This window comes from Trichosurus vulpecula, chromosome 3, assembly GCF_011100635.1.
Source record: "Trichosurus vulpecula isolate mTriVul1 chromosome 3, mTriVul1.pri, whole genome shotgun sequence".
In the NCBI taxonomy this organism is placed as follows: Eukaryota; Metazoa; Chordata; class Mammalia; order Diprotodontia; family Phalangeridae; genus Trichosurus; species Trichosurus vulpecula.
This window is the reverse complement of record NC_050575.1, coordinates 362,772,023-362,793,746: the sequence shown is the minus strand read 5'-3', so window position 1 is coordinate 362,793,746 and position 21,724 is coordinate 362,772,023. Positions and strand designations below refer to the sequence as shown.

The window sequence follows — 21,724 nt, the reverse complement described above, 5'->3', positions numbered from 1 at the left end:
AGTTCTAAGGTTATTTAAACTTAAAACTGCACTAAAACTTCTGGAATACCTTGTATGTTTGGACTGACACTGCAAATGGATAATCAATGGGGTCATGAACTACGATGAAAAGCTAAAGACAGCACAGATTCAGAATCCTAAAAAGGGATACAGAACAAAAAAAAAACTGTTTGCTTTATGTCGTGAATTTGTGTGGTTTTTAAAATGTTTTTTAAAATGTTTAATGATTTATTTTTATTTTGTAGTTTGATCAATTGATAATGGATAATTTATAATTTTTAAATGGTTAAAACAAATCAGGGTTCATTGGGTCAAAGTATTCAATTATAAGATTCTAGAGTTCAAAGGAAGCTCAGCTGCCATCTAGTACAACTCATACCTTAACTTGTTGGGTACAATATAAACCAACAAGTGGTGCCATCATTCTTGACCTGCTTGCAGCACTTAATACTGTTTACTATACTTTCCTTTCTAGGTTTTTTTAATATTGTTCTCTCCTGGTTCTCCTCTTACCTGGCTTATCACTCTTTCTTCTCCTTTGCTCAATCTTCATCTGTGACATTTCTACTAACAGTAGGTACAACACAAGGTTCTGTACTGGGCCTTCTTTTCTCTACCTTTTCTTCTTTAGCTATGTCATCATATCCCAGGATGTAATTATTATCTTGAAGCAAAAAATTTCCAGATTTATATATCTAACCATAGGCTCTCTCTTGAACTTCAGTTCCATATCACACAGCATCTACACTATCTAACAGGCATCTTAACCAGATTTCCCCACAGGTTTCTCATAGAGATGATAGAATTCATTATCTTTTCACCTCCCTGAAACCACTGTTCATCAGACTGTTCCTATTACTGTACAAGACACAATTCCTTCCAGTCACCCATGTCCCCAACCCCTGTGTAATCCTCACTCATTCTTACTCCCAACTTCCAATCAGCTGTCAAACTTTATCAATTGTCTCTCTACAAAGATGGACATATTTCCCATTTTTTTCACCCATGGAACTCCACCTTAATTCAGGTCCTCATCACACTTCTCACTCAGACTATTGCACATAGCCTATTTGGTTTCTTTACGTTAAGCCTCTTTCTACTCAAGTCCATCTTCCACACATCCAGTGATTTTCTTAACTTACAGGTCTCCTACACAAAGAACTCCAGTGGCTCCTTAGTCCCTCTAGGGGTGGGGAACCTGCTCTAGAAAAAAAAAAAACATCTCTGACATTAAAAGTTCTTTCTACTCAGCGCCCTTCTTACCTCTCTGGTGTACTTACATGTTACTCCTCTTCATGCACTTTGATCCAGAAAAATGGAATGTTGTGGACCAGGCCTGTCTCAAGCTGGTCTACTAATTTAAGTCAAATATTATAATGGAATGAGATACTTATATTCATTCAACAATTAAAAGATTAATTAGCCATAGCATAAAAAAGATACTCAATAAGGGTGCAACATTTAGCTTGGGTAGACAGGCCACCTTTCATCTACATGTGGAAACAAATCTGGTTAGCAGGGAAGAATGTGCTAAATTTACCCCAAGAATTGGGAGTCCAGCTTTTTTATGTTCTTAGGTGACTAGGAAGCTATCTTAACATAACTTGGAGAAGCTGCATCAAAAGTTAGACAGCTTGAGACTTGGCCTACTTACCAGTTACGTCTTGGGGTTACCTTCCTTGCCTTTCAGGGCAAGACCTATCCTAATCTACACGGCAAAGTTTGGGGAGTGGGGGGGGTAGGGAGAAATGCTTCAGGAGAATCTTGATAAGATATTGATCCAGATTACAACTTTGTCTTTGAACTCTTTGAATCCCATACCTGAATTGCCCTCTAATTTTAAATCTCCTCATTCAATTACTGATTTCCTTTCAGACTCAGCTCAACTAGCTGAAAGCCTTCTCAATTACATTCACAAGTTTTTATCTCCATAAGTTTTTTCCAATATGAGCACTATGACTTTGAGTAAGAGCTCTGCTCTCAAAGATCTTTCCACATTCATTGGGTTTATAGGGTTTCTCTCCAGCATGAGTTAACCAATACTGAAAAACACCTCACTTTTCATGAAAGGCCTTTCCACATTCATGTTTCTCTGCAGTATACATTCTCTGATGTTCAGTTAAGTTGTCACTTGAGAAAAAAACTCTCACAAGAACTTTCTAAGAGTATGTGTTCGCTAATACTGTGTAAATTGTGAGCTCCAGTGGAAAATGTTCCCACATTCATGAAGTTTCTTTCTAGTCTGGAGTCTCTTATGTCCAGTAAGATGTGGGTTGGTATGGAAGGCATTCTCACAATCATTACATTCAGAAGACTTCTCTCCAGTATGAATTCTCTAATATTTCAGGAATGTATGTGCTGTTGAGGAAAGTCTTTCTGAATCTGTTATATAGGTATTTTTCTCCTGTATGAATTTACAGATAGCATATAAGCTGAGAGAGCTAATCAAAGGCCATTGACAATTATTACTTATTTTTTTCCAGTATGAATTCTCTGATGTCGGTTAAGATTTAATTTGCAACGGAAAGCTTTCTCACAATTGGTACATTTATAAGGTTTCTCTCCAGTATGAGTTCTCTGATGTATAGTTAACTGTGAACTCCATCGGAAGGCCCTCCCACAATCACTACATTCAAAAGGCTTCTCTCCAGTATGAATTCTCTGATGTTCACTAAGGTATGTTTTATTGGGGAATACCTTCCCACAATCATCACATTTAAAAAGTTTCACTCCAGTATGCAGTCTTTGATGCTGAGTAAACTGTGAGCTCCATCGGAAGGTCCTCCCACAATCATTACACTTATAAGGCTTCTCTCTTGTATGAGTCCTCTTATGTTGAGTAAGGTATGTGTTACTAAGGAATGACTTCCCACAGTCATTACATGGATACAGTTTCACTCCAGTATGAAGTCTCTGATGTTGAGTAAACTGTGAGCTCCAGCGGAAGTTCTTTCCACACTCATTACACTTATAAGGCTTCTCTCTGGTATGAGTCCTCCTATGTTGAGTAAGGTACGTCTTGTTAAGAAAGGATTTCCCACAATCATTACACTTATATAACTTCAATCCAGTATGCTGTCTCTGATGTTGAGTAAACTGTGACCTCCAGCAGAAGTTCTTTCCACATTCATTACATTTATAAGGCTTCTCTCCAGTATGAGTTTTCTGATGTTGAGTAAGGTATGAACTCCAGTGGAAGACCTTTCCACAGTCATTACATTCATAAGGCTTCTCTCCAGTATGAATTCTCTGATGTTCAGTAAGATATGTGCTGTCAAGGAAGGTCTTTCCACATTCATAACATTTATAGGTTTTCTCTCCTGTATGTATTCTTAGATGTCTAGTAAACTGTGAGAGCCAGCCAAAGGCCTTTCCACAATCATTACACTTGTAGGGTTTTTCTCCAGTATGGATTCTTTGGTGTTCAATAAACTGTGAGCTCCAACAGAAGACCTTTCCACAATCATCACATTTATAAGGAGCATCTCCAGTATGAATTTTCCGATGTACAGTTAACTGCGAGCTCCATCGGAAGGACTCACCACATTCATGACATTCATAAGGTTTCTCTCCAGTATGAAGTCTTTGATGTCGAGTAAGGTGTAATTTACTACGGAAGGCCCTTTCACAATTGTTACATTTATAAGGTTTCTCTCCAGTATGAGTTCTCTGATGAAGAGTTAACTGTGAACTCCATCGGAAGGTCTTCCCACAGTCATTACATTCATAAGGTTTCTCTCCAGTGTGAATTCTCTGATGTTCACTAAGGTACGTTTTATTGGGGAATACCTTCCCACAATCATCACATTTAAAAAGTTTCACTCCAGTATGCAGTCTTTGATGTTGAGTAAACTGTGAGCTCCATCGGAAGGTCCTCCCACAATCATTACATTCAAAAGGCTTCTCTCCTGTATGAATTCTCTGATGTTCAGTGAGGTATGTCCTATTCGGGAATACCTTCCCACAATCATTACATTTATAAAGTTTAACTCCACTATGCAATCTTTGATGCTGAGTAAATTGTGAGCTCCAGCGAAAGGTTTTTCCACAATCACTACATTCATAAGGTTTCTCCCCAGTATGAGTTCTCTGATGTTGAATAAGGTATGAGCTTGAGCGGAATGCCTTTCCACAATAATTACATTCATAAGGCTTCTCTCTACTGTGAATTGTTTGATGATCAACCATGTGTGTGTTCCAGAAGGCCTTGGTATATTCATGACTTTTATGAAGATTTTCTCCAATATGAATTCTGTGATGAGAAATAATGGATGAATTGTGGTTGCAGGCTTACCTACATGAATTGCATTCATATGATTTCTAAGCTATTGAAAATATCTGAGGGGCAGCTAGGTGGCGCAGTGGAGTAAGGAGGACCTGAGTTCAAATTCGGCCTCAGACACTTGACACACTTGCTAGCTGTGTGACCTTGGGCAAGTCACTTAGCCCCAACTGCCCTGCCTTCTCTCCTTCAAAAAAAAAACAACTGAATAATAACCTGAATAAATCTTCACATTCATTATATATTTAGAAAATTGATCTTCTGATAATGCTCTATTAACTAATGCTTAAGATTGATTAATATCTGAAATTCTACTTATGTATATCATATTTATGGAGAGTTTCTTATATGGACATCAGCTAAGAAAAATGGATTGAATTTAAAGCCTGAAGAGTCTTAAATTTGCTAGGATTTTTCCTTTGGATGATTTATTTTACTTGCCTAGAATGTTTCTCCTCATGGTTCTGCTCCTGCTTCTCCAAAGTGACATAATATTTCAATGCTTCTCCCAATTTAAAGACATAGGAACCATCCCTTCTAAGTCTTTTCTCTGTTAACTGCTTAGTTCCAGGCCCGGTCACCCAATCTGAAAGAAAAAAAAATGTAAACATTTTTTGCTAAATTTGAAAAGAAAATATAGTAAACTGTTTTCTGACTCTGCCATCAAGAAAATAATCAACATTTATTTTTTCATTATTGCTATAGATTTTTTGCTGAAATGTCATATAACATTTCTGTATCAATATTTAGCTCTACTTTCTCTCTTGTTATGAGAATTCTATATCTCTGGAAAAAGAAATTTAGTGGAATCCTGTCCTTTTCTTTCTGTACTACTGGAAACTTAAAGAGTAAAGGCTTTTAAAATGATCAGAACCAGAGCACTTATTGGTTTTTGCTTTGCTTTGAGATGATCAATTATGGCTGGTTCAATTTCTCTTTAGGCTATGACTTCTATTCTCTCTCAATTTTCTGGGCCTCAGTATCTTTGCTTTATATTTTTCATCTTAGTAGAAATGTAGAGAAATCTTTCATACAGTTCTTAATAGTCTGAAATTCTTTTTTTTCTGTACATTTAAATTGTTTATTATGTGCTCTGACCACCTTTTTTGCTATCATCTGACTTTTTTTTTAATGAGAAATTGGCATCCTTTCTATAACTGCACTGAATCGATAAGCACACTTTTTCATTAACAGTTTACAAGTTTTCATTTGGACCTGTCAATTCACTTTTATCCATTTAATAGTCTGCAATGCTTAAAGGCTTTTTTTCCCCATATCTTTGAAACACTTGTCTTTTGAGAAAAAGCTTTTGGTGTTACATATTTGCACTATTTTCCCATGTATACTGGATAGAAAACTACTATCAGAGTTGTTAAATATAGGTGTTTTTCTTCAAATAATAGCATCCCTTCTCATATTTTCATAGCACAAATGCTTTTCAGTTTCATGTAACTGAAATGATCTATTTTATGATTCCTGATTGTCATTCTTTGCCTAAAATTCACCCTGAACCAATACTGCGAAAGACACTACCTGGTCTGTTTCTTTTTTATTTGATATGATCTCTAAAATTAAGTTTTGTTGCTGGAGGGAATGAAGAAAAATAGGGATGCTCATGCAGTGCTGGAGGAATTGTGAATTAGTCTATCTATTCTAGATAACAATCTGGAACAATGTCCGAAGGGAATAAAACTTGCATACCCTTTCAACCTAACAATACCACTACTACATCTATATCTCAAAGAGATCAAAGAAAAAGGAAAAGGACCTATATGTACAAATATATATATATATATGTATGTACGTATGTATGTATGTATTTGTGATATATATATATTTGTGGTAAGAATTAGAAACTGAGGGGATAACAGAATACTATTATGCAGGATGATTTCAGAAAAAGCTGAGAAGATTTATATGAACTTATGCATGCATGAACATGAAGCAGAATCAGAAGAACACTGAACATAGTAACAACAATGTTATAATAATGATCAACTGTGAAAGACTTTGCTACTTCAATCAATAAAATGATCCAAGAAAATTTCAAGAAACTTAGACTGAAAAATGCTATTGGGGGGTGGGGGCTGAGCCAGTATGGCAGCTAGAAAGCAGGGAATTGCTTAAGCTACCCCCCAAATCCCTCCAAACACCTGTTAAAAATGGCTCTGACCAAATTCTAGAACTGCAGAACCCACAAAATAAAAGAGGGAACCAGGTCTCCAACCCAGGACAGCCTGGATGGTGGCTGGGAAGGGTCTATTGCACAGTGCTGGGAGTAAAGCGCAGCCCAGCATGGGCTGTACCAGGACCAACCATAATGGCAGTAGGGCAGGCAGAGCAGGCCTTAGGACCATGAATCACTGAGCTGTGGCAGTTACCAGACTTCTCAAACCACAAACGGCAATAGAGCAGGTTAGTGGGAAAACTGCTTGACTGGAGTGAGAGCGGTCCAGCCCCAGCCCTGTGGGTGGTGAAGGTGGTGCAGTGGCAGTGGGAAGCTCCTGTGGCTGCTTCCAGAGCTCCAGTGTCAGCTGCTTCCAGAGTCCCTGGCCCACACGGTGGGAGGAATCAAATGGCAGATCAGAGCAGGAGTGCAGGGAGCCCTTTGCTGGTGCAGAGGCAGGTTTCTCTTGCTTTGCCCTGTTTGGATCTGGGCATGGTCCTGGTTGGCAGTTCTTGGGGGAGGAGGAGCACTGTTGTGGCAGAGCTTATGGTGACGGTGGAGTAGAAGTAGCTCTGAAAACAGCAGCGCAGCCCCTAAAGCTACTCGAAAAGCAGTCATACCCTGCTGAAAAACTCAAGGGTCAAGTAGTTAGCTGGGAATGTGACCAGGCAGCAGAAAAGTACTCAGACTCACACCACAGAATCTTTTTTTGGTGATAAAGAAGACCAAAACATACAGCCAGAAGAAGGCAACAAAGTCATAGAGCCCACATCAAAATCCTCCAAGAAAAATAGGCCATGGAAGAGCTCAAAAAGGATTTGGAAAACCAAGTAAGAAAAGTAGAGGAAAAATTGGGAAGAGAAACGAGAGTGATGCAAGAAAATCATGAAAAACAAGTCAATGACTTGCTAAAGGAGAACCAAAACAATACTGAAGAAAATAACACCTTAAAAAATAGACTAATCCAAATGGCAAAAGAATTCCAAAAAGCCAATGAGGAGAAGAATGCCTTGAAAGGCAAAATTAGCCAAATGGAAAGAGGTCCAAAAGACCACTAAAGAAAATACCACCTTAAAAATTAGATTGGAGTAAGTGGAAGCTAGTGTCATTATGAGAAATCAAGAAATTATAAAACAGAACCAAAGAAATGAAAAAATGGAAAACAATGTGAAATATTTTATTGGAAAAACCACTGACCTGGAGAATAGATCCAGGAGAGATAACTTAAAAATTACTGAACTACCTGAAAGCCATGATCAAAAAAAGATCCTAGAGATCACTTTTCAAGAAATTATAAGGAAAACTGCCCTGATATTCTAGAACCAGAGGAGAAAATAGAAATTGCAAGAATCCACTGATCGCCTCTTGAAAAAGATCCCAAAAAGAAAACTCCTAGGAATTTTGTAGTCAAATTCCAGAGTTCCCAGGTCAAGGACAAAATATTGCAAGCAGCCAGAAAGAAACAATTTGAGTACTGTGAAAACACAATTATGATAACACAAGATCTAGCAGCTTTTAGATTAAGGAACTGAAGGGCTTGGAATATGATATTCTGGAGGTCAAAGGAGCAAGGATTAAAACCAATTATCACCTACCCAGCAAAAGTGAGTATAATGCTCCAAGGCAAAATATGGACTTTCAATAAAACAGAGGACTTTCAAGCTTTCTAGATGAAAAGACCAGACCTGAATAGAAAATTTGATTTTCCAATAAAAGAATCAAGAGAAACATGAAAAGGTAAACCAGAAAGAGAAATCATAAGGGACAAACTAAAGTTGAACTGTTTTGTTTACATTTGTACAAGGAAAGATGATGTTTGTAATTCATGAAACTTTTCTTAGTATCAGGGCAGTTTAAGGGAGTATACACATATATAGACAGAGGGCACAGGGTGAGTGGAATATGAAGGGATGATACCTAAAAAATAAAATAAAATTAAGGCGTGAGAGGAATATATTGAGAGGGAGAAAGGGAGAGATAGAATGGAGTAAATTATGTCACATAAAAGTGGCAAGAAAAAGCAGTTCTGTTGGAAGGGAAGAGGGGGCAGGTGAGGGGGAATGAGTCAATCTTGCTCTCATAGGATTTGACTTGAGGAGGGAATAACATACACACTCAACTGGGTATCTTACCCCACAGCAAAGTAGGGGGAAGGGGATAAGAGAGGGGGACGATAGAAGGGAGGGCAGGTAGGGGGAGGAGATAATCAAAAGCAAATACTTTTGAAAAGGGCCAGGTTCAAGGGAGAAAATTGAATACAGGGGGACAGGATAGGATGGAGAGAAATATAGTCTTTTACAACATGATTATTGTGGAAGTGTTTTGCATATTGATACATGTGTGACCTATGTTGAATTGCTTGCCTTCTTAGGGAAGGTGGGTGGGGAGGGAAGTGGGGAGAGAATTTGGAACTCAAAGTTCTAAAAGTGGATGCTCAAAAAAAAAAAAGGTTGTTTTTGCATACAACTGGGAAATAAGATATACAGGCAATGGAGTATGGAAATCTATCTTGCCCTACAAGAAAGGGGAAAGGGGTTAAGGCAGGGTGGGGGAGGGGGAGGAGTGTGGTGACAGAAGGGAGGGCTGACTGGGGAATGGGGCAATCAGAATATATGCCACCTTGGGAGTGGGGGGTAGGGTAGAATTGGGGAGAAAGTTTTTTATTCAAAATCTTGTGGAAATTAATGTTGAAAACTAAAAATATTAAATAATAAAATATGAAAATGTAGACCTCCCAATAAAAAAAATGCTATTGACCTCCTGAGAAAGAACTGATGAACTCTTGCATATAAATTGAAGCATTTTTTTCACACTTTTTTTGGCCTTTTTTTGAGGGTCAACATGGCTAATAGAGAAATATGTTTTGCCTGATTTCACATATATAATTGGCATCATATTGCTTACCTTTTCGATGAGTGGGGAAGCAGCTGAATGGAGGGAGAAATTGGAACTCAAAAATTTTTTTAAAATGTTAAATCCGAATTTTAAAAAAATTTACTTTCAGTTTTCAACATTCACTTCCATAAATTTTAAATTTCTAAAATATTCTCCCCCTCCCTCCCCAAGGCAGCATGCAATCTGTTATGGGCTCTACACATACATTTCTATTAAACACGTTTTCACGTTAAGTCATCATAAATTTTTTAAAAGCAAAAAATAAAAGTTTGTATATCCATTTTGAACTTATTGAAATACTGTGTAATATGTTAGTCTAATCCTAATTCAGCCCAACTCAAGATTTTCCCAGAAATTCTTGTCAAATTGTGAGCTCATCCTCAAACAACTTTTATTCTTAGGTTTACCAAACCTGTATTGTTGAAAAGGATTGTTTCAATTTCTTTTACCTATTCCATCCTACTGAGATACTTTTGCAATTTTTAAAATGTCAAATGATTTTGATAACAATTGATTTACTTGGAGGTAGAGAAGTACTATTTTCCTCTTTCAGTTCTAGTTTTTAAAAAACTTCCCTTTAGATTTTGGTCCTTTTATTCCTCCAAATAAATGTTACTACTTGGTCTGCCTCTATAAAATACCTCTTGGTCGTTTGGTAAGAGTAATAAATCTGCAAATCAATTTATGTGGTAGTCTCATTTTTATTATAGAGGGTGTCTCATAAGTCTTTTAGTATAGTGTTAAAACTTATATAAAGTTAAAACTTCACTGAGATTTTTCCAACTATATATATAGCAGTAGTCAAGCACATCCAGCCTGTCAACAAAGAGAGATCCAGTGAGTGAGAGTGTGAGAGAGAGAGAGAGAGAGAGAGAAAAGGGGGGAGGGAGAGACAGAGGGAGACAGAGAGAAAGAGGGAGAGAGAGAGAGGGACAGAGAGACAGAGGGAGACAGAGAGAAAGAGAGAGAAAGAGGGAGGGAGAGAGAGAGTATATAGGTCTGTAGTGCGTCTTACTGACTGACTCAAATATTTCATGCATTTTGTAGTCATTTTCAGAAATCTCCATTACTTCTGAATTTTATTATTGCTATAAAGAAGTGCTCTTTGTAGATTTATTTTGTAACCCATCCTTTTCCTGAAGATAGTAAGCTTCTTTGTTGAGTCTCTGATGTTTTCTATATAAACCATCATTGTTAAACAGGGAGTTTTATCTACTCTCTGCCTATTTTTAATACTTTTAATTGCTTGCTCTTGTTTTATTTCTATCATTAGAGTTCCAGAACTAGGTCAAATAACAGCAGAGAAATGGGGTATCCTTTCTCTACTCTTGGATTTTTAGGGAAAATTTCTAGTGTGTCCTCCACTGTATACAAAGATAGCTTTTGGCTTACACTTCTTATATTTAAAAAAAAAGTTTCATTTTATGCCTCTGTTTTGTGGGATATTTAGCTTAAGAAGGTGTTATATTTTGTCAAAGATTTTACCTACACCTATTGATATAATTGTGGTTTACATATTTTTGTATTCAATGATTGTTTTCCTAATAGGGAATATCTCTGCCACTCTGGTATACATACAACTTTATTATGATTAGATTTAGATATATCACTATAGTTCTTTCAGCATAAATTTTTTTTGATAATTCAATATTCACCAATGATAAGTCATCTAGAAATCTTTCTTTTCTTTACCCTTTTCTGGTTTAGGTAGGGACTACAGTTATATCACAAAGGAAATTTGGTAGTGGTAGGGTTGTCTTATTAATATATCTAAGAAATGGTAAATTTGATGATTTATGGAAACATGGGAAGACAGGAACAAATAAAAAGTAGGCTGAAATAGGAAAAAATACACAATCAAATGGAAATGGAAAGTACAACCACAAGAAAACAATAAAAAGTGGAAGCCATGAAAATTTTAACTGAAAAATTCAAATTAATTCTACTTTTTAACTGATTCTATATTGTACTGATTTCATATTGTATTTGATTCTATATCTGCTTAAATCCCCTTTCTATGCCCTTAAGTTCGGTTCAAGAATTTAGCATTCCCTCTGAGTTAGCTTAAAGTTACAATTAAAAGTTGTTATCTTTCATGCCAGTAGCCTCTGGGATATTTCCAGGATATCTACATCTATTTGTTATCTCTAAGCCCCACAAGTTAACTTGGTACCATCCCCAAAAGATATGTTGTCTCTCCTTGCCTGCCCTTGCCTGCTCCTTACAATTAGGGGAATTTTTATCTCTTCCAAGGAGACAACAAGTCTGGTAGTTTTAATTACCTAAGCAAAGATTACAAGATGCAGATGGGTCCCATACTAGACAGTTTTTTCTCTTTTGGGGTTTTCATGACACTTTCTTGGGTCTTCTCCCTGTCTAACCATTCCTAAATTTCTTTTGTTGGTTCAACAACCATGTATTACCCCAATCAGTTCTCCTAGGTTCAGTGATTCTCCATGTCTCTCAATGTCCCTCTCCCTCTCTCTCTCCTTCTCCCCCAAACTCATCCACCTCACCCCTGTCCACCCAATCTCTTACCTAAGGTCCAATCCCACCATTACCAACTACCTACTTGAAATTTCACATGAGATCTACTACAGACAACTTTATTTCAAAGAGCAAAACATCTGATTATCTTTTAACCAAGAGCCACCCCTCTTTTAAACTTCTGTCATGGCTATTATCATCCTATGATCTTTCTATTCACCCAGGTTTATAATTTCATTGTAACTGTTGATTCTTCATGACTTTCCACCTCCTTATGTATACAATCAGTTGCAAAACCTCATTCTTTCTACATCCATACTACCTCTTACATCTCAGTCTTTTTATCTGTTCATACATACAACACTCTAGTGAAGAGCTTCACCATCTCTCACCTAAATTACGACAGTCTCCTAAATACTTTTCCTGCCTTATGTCTCTCTCCAAACCATCCTCCACAAAGCTTCTCAAAAGGTCTTCTTGAAGCACAAATCTGGCCTTGTCATCTCCTTAACTCAATAAACTCCAGTAGTTCCTGATTTCTACTAGGATGAAAAAAAAAAATCCTGTTTTGCATTTGAAGCCCCTCATAACCTGTCCTCATATCTTTTCGGCCTTAATACATATTATTCCCATTTTTGTACACTGTAATCCAGGCAAACCAATTTTATTTCTCCTCAAACATGGCACTTCATTTCCCATCTCCACCCCTTTGCTATGGTTGTCATCCTCCTACCCCCACCTCTACCTTAGAATCTCTACTTTGCTTCAATCCAGCTAACACACCATTTCTATCTATATGAAGCCTTTCCTGATCATGCTTCTGCCATTTTAGTGGGCTATTTAACCAATTGGGGCATTGGTTTCCTAATCTGACAATGTGGGAATTAGACCAGATAACATCTAAGGTGTTTAATAAATGCTTGTTCATTGTGTTAGAGGTAGGAATGAAAAGTCTAGAACAGCAGAGATATTAACTTTTTTAAAATGTAGGAATAAAGTGGGTCTAGCAACAACGAATTTCAAACTCTATTACCAGAAATAAAAAGTCAACAAAACTATTTGGTACTCCTTAATTAGAATAGGCACATCAGTTTAACAGACTACCTAAGCAGAACACCAAAAGAGGGGTGTGTGTATATATGTGTGTGTGTGTGTGTGTGTGTGTGTGTGCATGCATGCACATGCATGCATAGACAGCCCAGTAGTGTTTGATGAACCTTCAAAAAGAACTACTAAGGATGACCTGTATTCAATGAAATTGCCAGGAAATATGAAAAAAAAAACCAATTTGGTAGAAAAATAGTTTAAAGAAGGTAAGAATTCTAGGTCATATGAACATTAAATAGCAAACATTTTTTCCCCTCCCTAGTAATTTTCAAACCTCCCAAAAGGAGGAATTATGCACTAGATGTAGAGCAATTACAGAAAAATCCCCAGAACAAGAAAGAACTCTTACAAACTAATTGCCTTATGTACTAACAACAGAGAACATTAATCCTGAAAGAGCACATTCTGTATCTTTCCCAAACAGCTTCAAGTTCCTGGCAGTCAAGAACATATATAAATGACGTGCAGGTTTGTGCCTGTGACTCATAATGGAATCTCTTTCCTTCTGTAGAGATTACTGGCATACCCCTTGAGGTAGATAGTGATTTGGCTCAGCAAAATGAATGGGGTGAAATGGACAGCTTTCAGCCTGAGGTAGCAGTTAGGTTAGGAAGCCCAGAAACCTACCATAACACCTACAGAAGGGAACAGACACTGATCCAGCCCAAGCACAGTAGGAAGGGCAAAGTTCCACAAGAATAACTAGGCCTGGGGACTAGAATGAGTTACTGGACTGAGTCTGAAGGAAAGGGGACAGAAATCCAGCTGGGGCTAGCACTGACCCTGCACCAGAAGCTCTAAGGGCAGAAACCAAGAGTAGTGAAATGTAACTTCCCTCAGCTTTCAGTAGTACAGGCAAGTTTGTATATCATAAAAATGGGAGGACTCAGAAAGTGCACAACAAGGCAATATAAGGAAAAAAAGGGCCAAAAAAGCAAAGATTTTAAGAGGCTAAAACTGAGAGAGATGGAAGATAAGTATCTGAGGCAGGATTTGAACCTGGGTCTTAACTATTGGCCCAGTTCTCTATCCACTGCACCACCTGGCTGTCTAAGGGAAGACAAGATGCAAACAACTATATACGAACAAAATATATGTAGGATAACCTGGAAATAATCTCAAAGAAAAGGCCTCAGCATTAAGGCAGATCAGGAAAGGCTTCTTGTAAGTGAAATTTTAGCTGTTATTTAAAGGACTCCAAGAGATGGCGATGAATAGGGAAATAACTTCAATCATGGGAGACATGAAATGAGATGGAATATTTTGTGGGAGGAACAAGAAGGAGACCACTATCAATGGATACCAAAGTATGTGAAAGGGAGTAAACTGTAGGAAGATTGGAAGGGTTAGAAGAGGACAGATTGAATGCCAAACAGAAAATTTTGTATTTTCTCCAGAAGGTTATTGGAACTACTGGAGTTTACTGAAGAGGAGTGACATGGTCAGACCTGTGTTTTAGGAAGATCAATTTAATAGCTAAATGGAGGACAGATTATAGCGTCGGAAGGTACTTGAGCTAGGGAGACCGACCAGAAGGCTACTTCAACAGTCCATGTGTGATGTGAAGATGGCCTGGAAAAGGGTGGTTGCAGGGTCAGAGGAGTAGAGGGACTATGTAAGGGATTTTATAAAGGTAGAATCAACATGATATGGCTATTGTATATGAAGAGTGTTAGAGAATGAGTGGTTGAAGATAAAACCTAGATTGTGAGCCTAAGTGACTAGGAGGATAGTGTCACCTGCACAGTAATAGGAAAGTATGGAAGTGGGGAGGGCTTGGGGGAAAGATGAGGACAGCTACTGACATACTGACTTTTAAGATGTCTGTGGCAACCAGTTCAAAATGTCCAAGAATAGGGCTGGATATCAACATCTGAGAATCATCAGCTTAGAGATAATTCAATCCATGGGAGCTGAAGAAATCACTAAGTGAAATAGTGGAGGGAGAAAAGTGCCTAAGGGCAGAGCACCAGGGTCACCCACTCTTAACAGGCAAAGGATATTAAGAAAGAATGGTCAGATAGTAGGTGGAGAACTAGGAGAGAGTATAGGTTTGAAAAACTTGAGAGGGTATTAAGGAGAAAAGAATGATCACAAAGTTCAAGGGCTGAAGGATGAGGATTGAGAAAAGGTCATAACATTTGGCAATTCAAAAATCATTAGTAACTTTGGAGAGTGGTTGATGTTCAGTGATAAGGTCAGAAGCCAGAATGACATAGGAAAATTTGTAGGCAGTTGAGGAGTTGCAGTAAAGGTGAGAGAATGGAGATCAAAGAGGAAGCAATCTTCTAGAAAAGATGGATGGAATGGGATTATTTGTACTTGTTTGCCTTGGCAAGGAGAACGGGCCACCTCTTCATATGATAGAGGGATTATGCAGAGAGACTGAAGAAAGGCATCTGAGTGATATGAAATGAGGAGGGGGAGAAGGAGCTCTAGGTGAATGGTTTTAATTTTTTCAGTAAAATATGAGTCTATTCATCAAATGATTTATGCAGAAGAGAATCCTCATACATGCACTGAGTTCAAATTTGATCTTAGATACTAGCTCTGTGATCCTGAGCAAGTCGCTTAATCTCTGTTTGCCTCAGTTTCCACAACTATAAAATGGGGATAATTACAGCACCTACTTCACAAGGTTGTTGTGAGAATCAAATGAGATATTTGTAAAATTCTTCACACAGTGTTTGGAACATAGTAAGCACTATTGTTAGCGATTATTATTACTATGATACAGTGAATATAAAAAAAGTCTTCATTTTTAAATCAGATCTTCTTAAATACAAGAGGATTTACAATGGAGAGAAGTCTTATATATAATGTAATACACATTATATACATATACATTGCATATGTGACATACATGTAATATACTCCAATTTGGAAAATGCTGGGGAACGTGAAAGCTAGAGAGAGATGCAAGAGGAAAACCAGGAGAGATAGCTGAGTGAAGCAGCTAATCTTAAAATGATTCCTACTGGAGAAATGTTTTTGAAATGTAAGGAATGTGGGAAAGCCTTCAGTCACAACTCAAACCTGAATGAGCATCAGAGAGTTCAAAATGGCAAAAAATGTTTTGACTGTAACTAGTGTGGAAAAGCCTTTAATTACAACTCAATCATTACTGCCCATCAGAGGTTTCATTATTATACAGAGCAGAATGAAAATAATGAAGATGGGAAAGACCATCCACAGCTCAAGCATTAGTCTCCACCTTGCAGAAAAGCCTTATAAATCATAATTCTATAAATATGATAAACATGTAAAACTCCTCAGTGAAAGGTCAAGCATTATCAGACATCAGAGGGCTCATTTTGGAGAGAAGCCTTTTAGAGGTCATGAATATATGGAAGCCTTCAAGGAAAGACCTAACCCGAAGTGATGCAGACTGAAAGCAGCAAAGCCAAAATAATAACACATATGGCTACACCCCTACCAGAAAGAACAATCACAAGACATTTAGAAAAGAATGGTGAAAAATTAAAAAGAACTAGCCTTGGCCCCCAAAAAACAGCTATGAGAAGACATTTCAATCCCCCCATTGCCGATCCTTAGCAGAGGGAGAGGTTCACAGGTATTGAACAATCCTTGTATTTTCAGATTTTTTTCCCTATGAATTTACTGACTTTGTTGACTATTGTTTGTCCTATTTTTCTTCTTAAAATATATTCATTTGTATGGGACAGCTCTCTGGAAGTAGAAGGGGTATAATCAAAAATTTAGGCAATGTAAAAACAAAAGATACCTAAATTTTATGCTTAAGAACAAAAGTAACAAACATGGTAAAACCTGTAAAAATTCAAACCCTGTTTGACATCAGAGAATTTTTACTGAAGAGAATCCACAGAAATGTAAAAAAATCTCAGAAATCCCCCATACGAACCTTACTAAAGATCAAAAGAATTTATACTGAAAGGTTTAAAGAAAACAAACTAGTGAAATACTTGTGTTTTTCTCTAAAGAACAAAATGATGAGGTTTCTTTGTTCTTGGACTGTTGCTGTAATTCTTTGCACATAATTAAGGAATGTTAACAATTTCTTCAGAACCATTTATTGTAGTAAGTAACAAACGTCTTATTATTGTCCCTGCATTGACTCTGGGAGAATGGAGGTACACTCCACACTTTTGGGGTAGGAAGTCTATAAGAATGGAAGATTTGAGGGAAAAAACAATGATTTTGTAAGACATACTGAGTTTTCGATGCCTATAAAGGAAAGAAAGAGAATAGGGAAAAATCTTTGTCATGAACCTTTCTATTAAAAACCAGACATCTAAAATCTAAGGAATGGATCATTTAGATAGTTTTATTACCCCATGGATACGATGTCAAAGCACACAAAAAGACAGTTCTAGAAACAAAATTACCAACACCCAACTTATCCAAACCCACTAATATATAGAAAATTGTACATGGAAACAACTCTGCAACATTGTAGACCTATTAAACTAGCAAAAATACTTTACCTGTAAAACTGAATAATCTTTTAAAAAGCAAGGCAGATAGGAAAAGCAACAAAACTAGTTCTGCCTTTTGATCCAGTGATCACACTATTTATAGGATCACAGCATCAGAGATTTAGAGTTCAAAGAGATGTTGGAGACCATTAAGTTCAATTTCCTTATTTTATAGATGAGAATACTAAGGCACAGAGAGGTTAAGTGATTTGCCTGGGATCACACAGCTAAACTAAGTAAAGGTTTGAACTCAGATTTTCCTGACTCTAATTCCAGAGTTCTATGTCCCCTCACTGCCCCACATTAATAGTAAACCCTAAGGATATTATTGAAAATATAGGTACTGAAAACACTCTATGTTATTATTGAAAAATCTTTCTATACAAGTATTCAGAGGTTCTATTTCTGATAACAAAAATCCAGCCTGAAATGACATATGCTTAGGGAATGGCTGAAAAGATTGTGGATAAGTAAAACTGGATAATTATTATATCATTATCATTGTCATTTCTTAAGAAAATAAAACCAGGAAACACTATGCAGAGAATGTAGAATGAGAATATGCACTCATCACAACTACATAAAAAACAGAACACTAACTCTAGAAAACATGGAGGAAAAAAAGATGATAAGGGAATATAGGGAAAATAGGATGTTTTCCGTCATTTTTAAATTAAAATTAATATACATATTTTCAAAAAGAATCATCACTAGAAACAAGGCAAAAGAACAGTTGTTGGGATTTAGATAACTCAAAGTAAAAACAGAAAAGAAAAATATCTCTGATTGAAAGAAACTCTTTAGCCAAAATTGGAGGTACTTAAGAGTGGAAAGATTTGCTGACAGCTCATGTCAGACAGCCTCAGCTCTGGTCCAGGGAATAGGGGCCTTTTAAGGAGGTCTCAAAGTCCAGCATATCACCGGCACATCCCCCGAAAGACTAGTGAAAATATGGCTTACAATGACTCTCATATACCTAGTTTTCAATGACTCACCTGGAGAGGTGCTCCAAAGTACTTCTGAGTCCTGTATCCAAGGTGTTTCTCCTTCTTCCAAATGGGAGATCACATCTGGTTTCCAAACTGTAAGTCCTGCTCATTAGAAATAGAAATGCATTGAAGAGAGAGCTCTGTTATTCCATCACTAGTAACATATTATCTGGGGTGAAGAGACATGCTAAGGATGACCAAAGTATTGTATAGAGGAACTTTGAAAAATCCACTGCATTGAATTCCTGAGATATACACATTTGTCATCTCAAAGAAAATTAATTTTGACCCACTCCCACTAAGAGGATGAAACTTTCTTGTCCTCAGATACCTCTACTGAAACTCTGGGGGAGAATCCATGACCCGAAGGGACAAAGAATGGCAAAGCACAACCTCAGAGGTAACACAAACAACTAGTCAGTTTCTAGCTGTACATAGTAAAAGACTTTCACCTGAGATGAAGGAGCAACTTCAGCTCCATCAATGGCCACAAGAGAATTAGTAAACTAATTTCTGAATAGCAAACACTAATTCTCAAATATTTACCACACAGGAAATTCTGATTAAGTTAGGTATATTAAGAAAGACACCACTATAGAAACAGTCTGAGTCACAGGGGATAGCTCTTCTTACCTAGGAAGACAAGGTTCCTGTAATTCTCTAACATCACATCCTTGTACAACTCCTTCTGAGAAGGATCCAGGTTTCCCCACTCTTCCTGGGTAAAATGCACAGTCACATCTTTGAATGTCACTGATTCCCTCTGGACCTTCAGGGAATGGCAAAGTGGGAAGGAATTTTAGGGGATGGTTCAAAGTCAAAAGAATAGTGAGTACCATCTCTATATATTTTTTATAATGTACAAAGAAATATAGCAGTTTATATTGTAGACTACACCAGTTTGACTTGTGAAGTACTTTTTTTTTAAAAAAAAAAAAACAAAAACCCTGCAAAACAAATGTAAGAATTTATTGCCATTTTCATGTGAAATAGAGAAAATTGGGACTAAGCAATCACTCTCCATTTTTTTTTTTTGCATGGGGAAGGCAGGGCAATTGACGTTAAGTGACTTGCCGAAAGTCACACAGCTAGTAAATGTGTCAAGTGTCTGAGGCTGCATTTGAACTCAGGTCCTCCTGACTCCAGGGCCAGTGCTCTACTCACTGTGCCACCTAGCTGCCCTTCCATTAATTATTATGTATCATTTCTATTAACATTCTCTAGCATCATTTCTTCCTTCTTGCACCATTTCATCCTAATTCAAAAATACTAAAGCTATCCTGTAGCTGACTTTTTATACTTTAATGTTAATAGCATACATTTATATAGCTAATATCATCTCATTTGAATTTGATAAAAACCCTGTAATGTTTGTGCTGTGGGTATTACGTCCCCTAATTTACAAAAGAGAAAACTGAGGCCCAATGATGTAAAGTAACTTGAAAATGGTCAGAGTATTAAGAAGCAGAACTAGAACTCAGGTCTTCCTGGATCCATGTCAACACTCCATCCACTTCACTATAGTGCTTCCCAATTTAATTTTAAGACAGTTTGCAGTCTAACAATATGGAATCCCATAAACAGGCATTCTCACGATGTTAAATTTTAACAATAAGCTTAATTTAACAATAAACTTAATCCAAACACTATTATTTGTACTACAACTGTCTTGATTATTCTTTCTCTCCAGTTACACCCTATAAATGGTGGCCAGTTAAGTCTTAATTTTTTCTCTACCTTTCCTTTTCCCTTACCTTCCTATTTTATTTTGTACTGTTAACTCCTTTGTCAGCTCAAGGAAACAAGACTGTCGTGAAGGAAAAAATTCAGTTGCACAGCTAGACCCTATCTTATCTTCCTTCTCTAAATGTACCGAGTACTTAAAAGTTTGAAGTGACACATTTGGGAATTTAAGCTTCCCCTTAAGGACTCAGGTATAATTCCCAGGAGAAACAAACTGAACTCACTTTGCAGCCTGGCGCCGTCAGAAATACAGGGGCCATTCCCACCCTCTTGGAGGACAGAGGGCTCAGAAGGCAGAACTGGGGAAGAAAGACGACCCGAGACAAGCATTAGTCTACCCTGCCCCTTCCAGACCATGGACGCAACCAGCCCTCCCGCCCCACTTCCCCCGCACACAGGGAGCTCACGAACAACCCAGGCCCGGGCTGGAGGGTTCAAGGACCAGGCACACGAGGGGCACTTGCGATTCCAGCCCCAAACACGGACAGGGACCGAGGGGAGCGAGACCAGGACGTGGCAGGCAGGGATGGGGGCGGGGGGTGCAGAACACTGGGCTGCGCCCAGCTCTCCTTCCCGCAAAGACAGGGAGCAGCGAGAGAAGCTCAAGGGCCGGCGAATGACGGCTAGACCAGGAAAGGTCCCGACCAGGCACCCGCCAAGAGAATCGCCCGGCCCTGCGCTCACAAGGACCCCCGAGGGAGGGCCTGGCAGCCGGCTCCACTCAGCGCAGACCTCCGATTCCTGGGGGCAGCTCAGCTCTCCAGGAGCGGCAGGAGCAGGAAGAGGCCGCGGGAGACGGTGGGACTGAGGGAGGGCCGAAGGCCGGAGGAGCCTCAGCTCCCGGTGCCACTACAGGAAGAAAAGAGACAAAAAGGAAGCCCAAGCAGCCACGCCATCAGAGCCCTAACGAAGAGGAACCGGAAGCGATGTCAGAGGCAGTCCTCCCAGCTCTCCCGCCCTTCTCCTTCAACTCCGCCCCCACTTCGGGACCGAGTGTTTAGGTGCTTCTCTCTTCTGATTGGGGGGGGCGGGGGGGAGGTCAACGTTTCCTTGGCAACAGCGACTAAGAGTCCTGCCTTATTAAGACAGAAGCGGAGTCATGGCTCGGTATTTCCGGAAATGTAGTCGGAAGTCAGGAGAGATGTCCGCGCAGAAAGAAAAGGCGAGGCAACTGGAAGAAGGCCCAGAGGCTTTTAGGCCACCAAGCATTATTAAATGTTGAAGGCTGGCGTTCTTCAGCTGTAGTCCATGAACTTGGTTTTTAAGAAAATATTTTAATAACTACGTTTCAACATAATTGTTTTCCTTTGTAATCTTATATATTTTATTCATATAAAAATGTTATTCTAAAAAGGGCTCATTAGATCTCCTCCCCAGACTGTTAAAAGGTCCAGGACAGTTAAAAAAAAAAAAAAAGAATCCCCTGTTCGAGGTTTGTTTTTCTTTTCATTTGGAAGAGAATTGGGAGCTGGGAAGGAGAGAAGATTAATTTTGTTTTAATTTTAAAAACGAACAAGAGAAAAATATGAGCATCTATGCTGTATGAAGCCTTGTGGTAATCACCCTGGGCACAGACAAAATGAAAAATGAACCTCTC

General features: G+C 38.2%; 1 protein-coding gene across 2 annotated transcripts; it reads right to left on the bottom strand.

Annotated features, from left to right (window-relative positions):
- Positions 1–222: 222 nt before the first annotated feature.
- Positions 223–21,020, bottom strand: LOC118843520 (zinc finger protein 624-like). 2 transcript variants are annotated; one of them, XM_036751189.1, is made up of 6 exons: positions 20,860–21,020; positions 20,352–20,426; positions 19,018–19,153; positions 18,391–18,486; positions 4,724–4,868; positions 223–4,252 (listed from the first exon to the last, which is right to left on the bottom strand). In XM_036751189.1, exons 2-6 carry the CDS (start codon positions 20,385–20,387, stop codon positions 2,470–2,472), a joined length of 2,196 nt encoding a protein of 731 aa, XP_036607084.1. In that variant the 5' UTR covers positions 20,388–20,426; positions 20,860–21,020; the 3' UTR covers positions 223–2,469. The 2 variants fall into 2 exon arrangements, with proteins under 2 accessions (XP_036607084.1, XP_036607085.1); XM_036751190.1 differs by lacking the exon at positions 20,860–21,020 and having other exon boundaries at positions 20,352–20,433.
- Between the last annotated feature and the right edge of the window lie 704 nt (positions 21,021–21,724).

Coding starts and splice junctions, on each gene's coding strand:
- LOC118843520 (XM_036751189.1), bottom strand. CDS start 20,387: ATGGCCCCTGTATTTCTGACGGCGCCAGGCTGCAAA. Junction 18,487..19,017: donor CAGGAACCTTGTCTTCCTAG/GTAAGAAGAGCT, acceptor TCTAATGAGCAG/GACTTACAGTTTGGAAACCA. Junction 4,869..18,390: donor ACTTTGGAGCACCTCTCCAG/GTGAGTCATTGA, acceptor TTTTTCTTTCAG/ATTGGGTGACCGGGCCTGGA.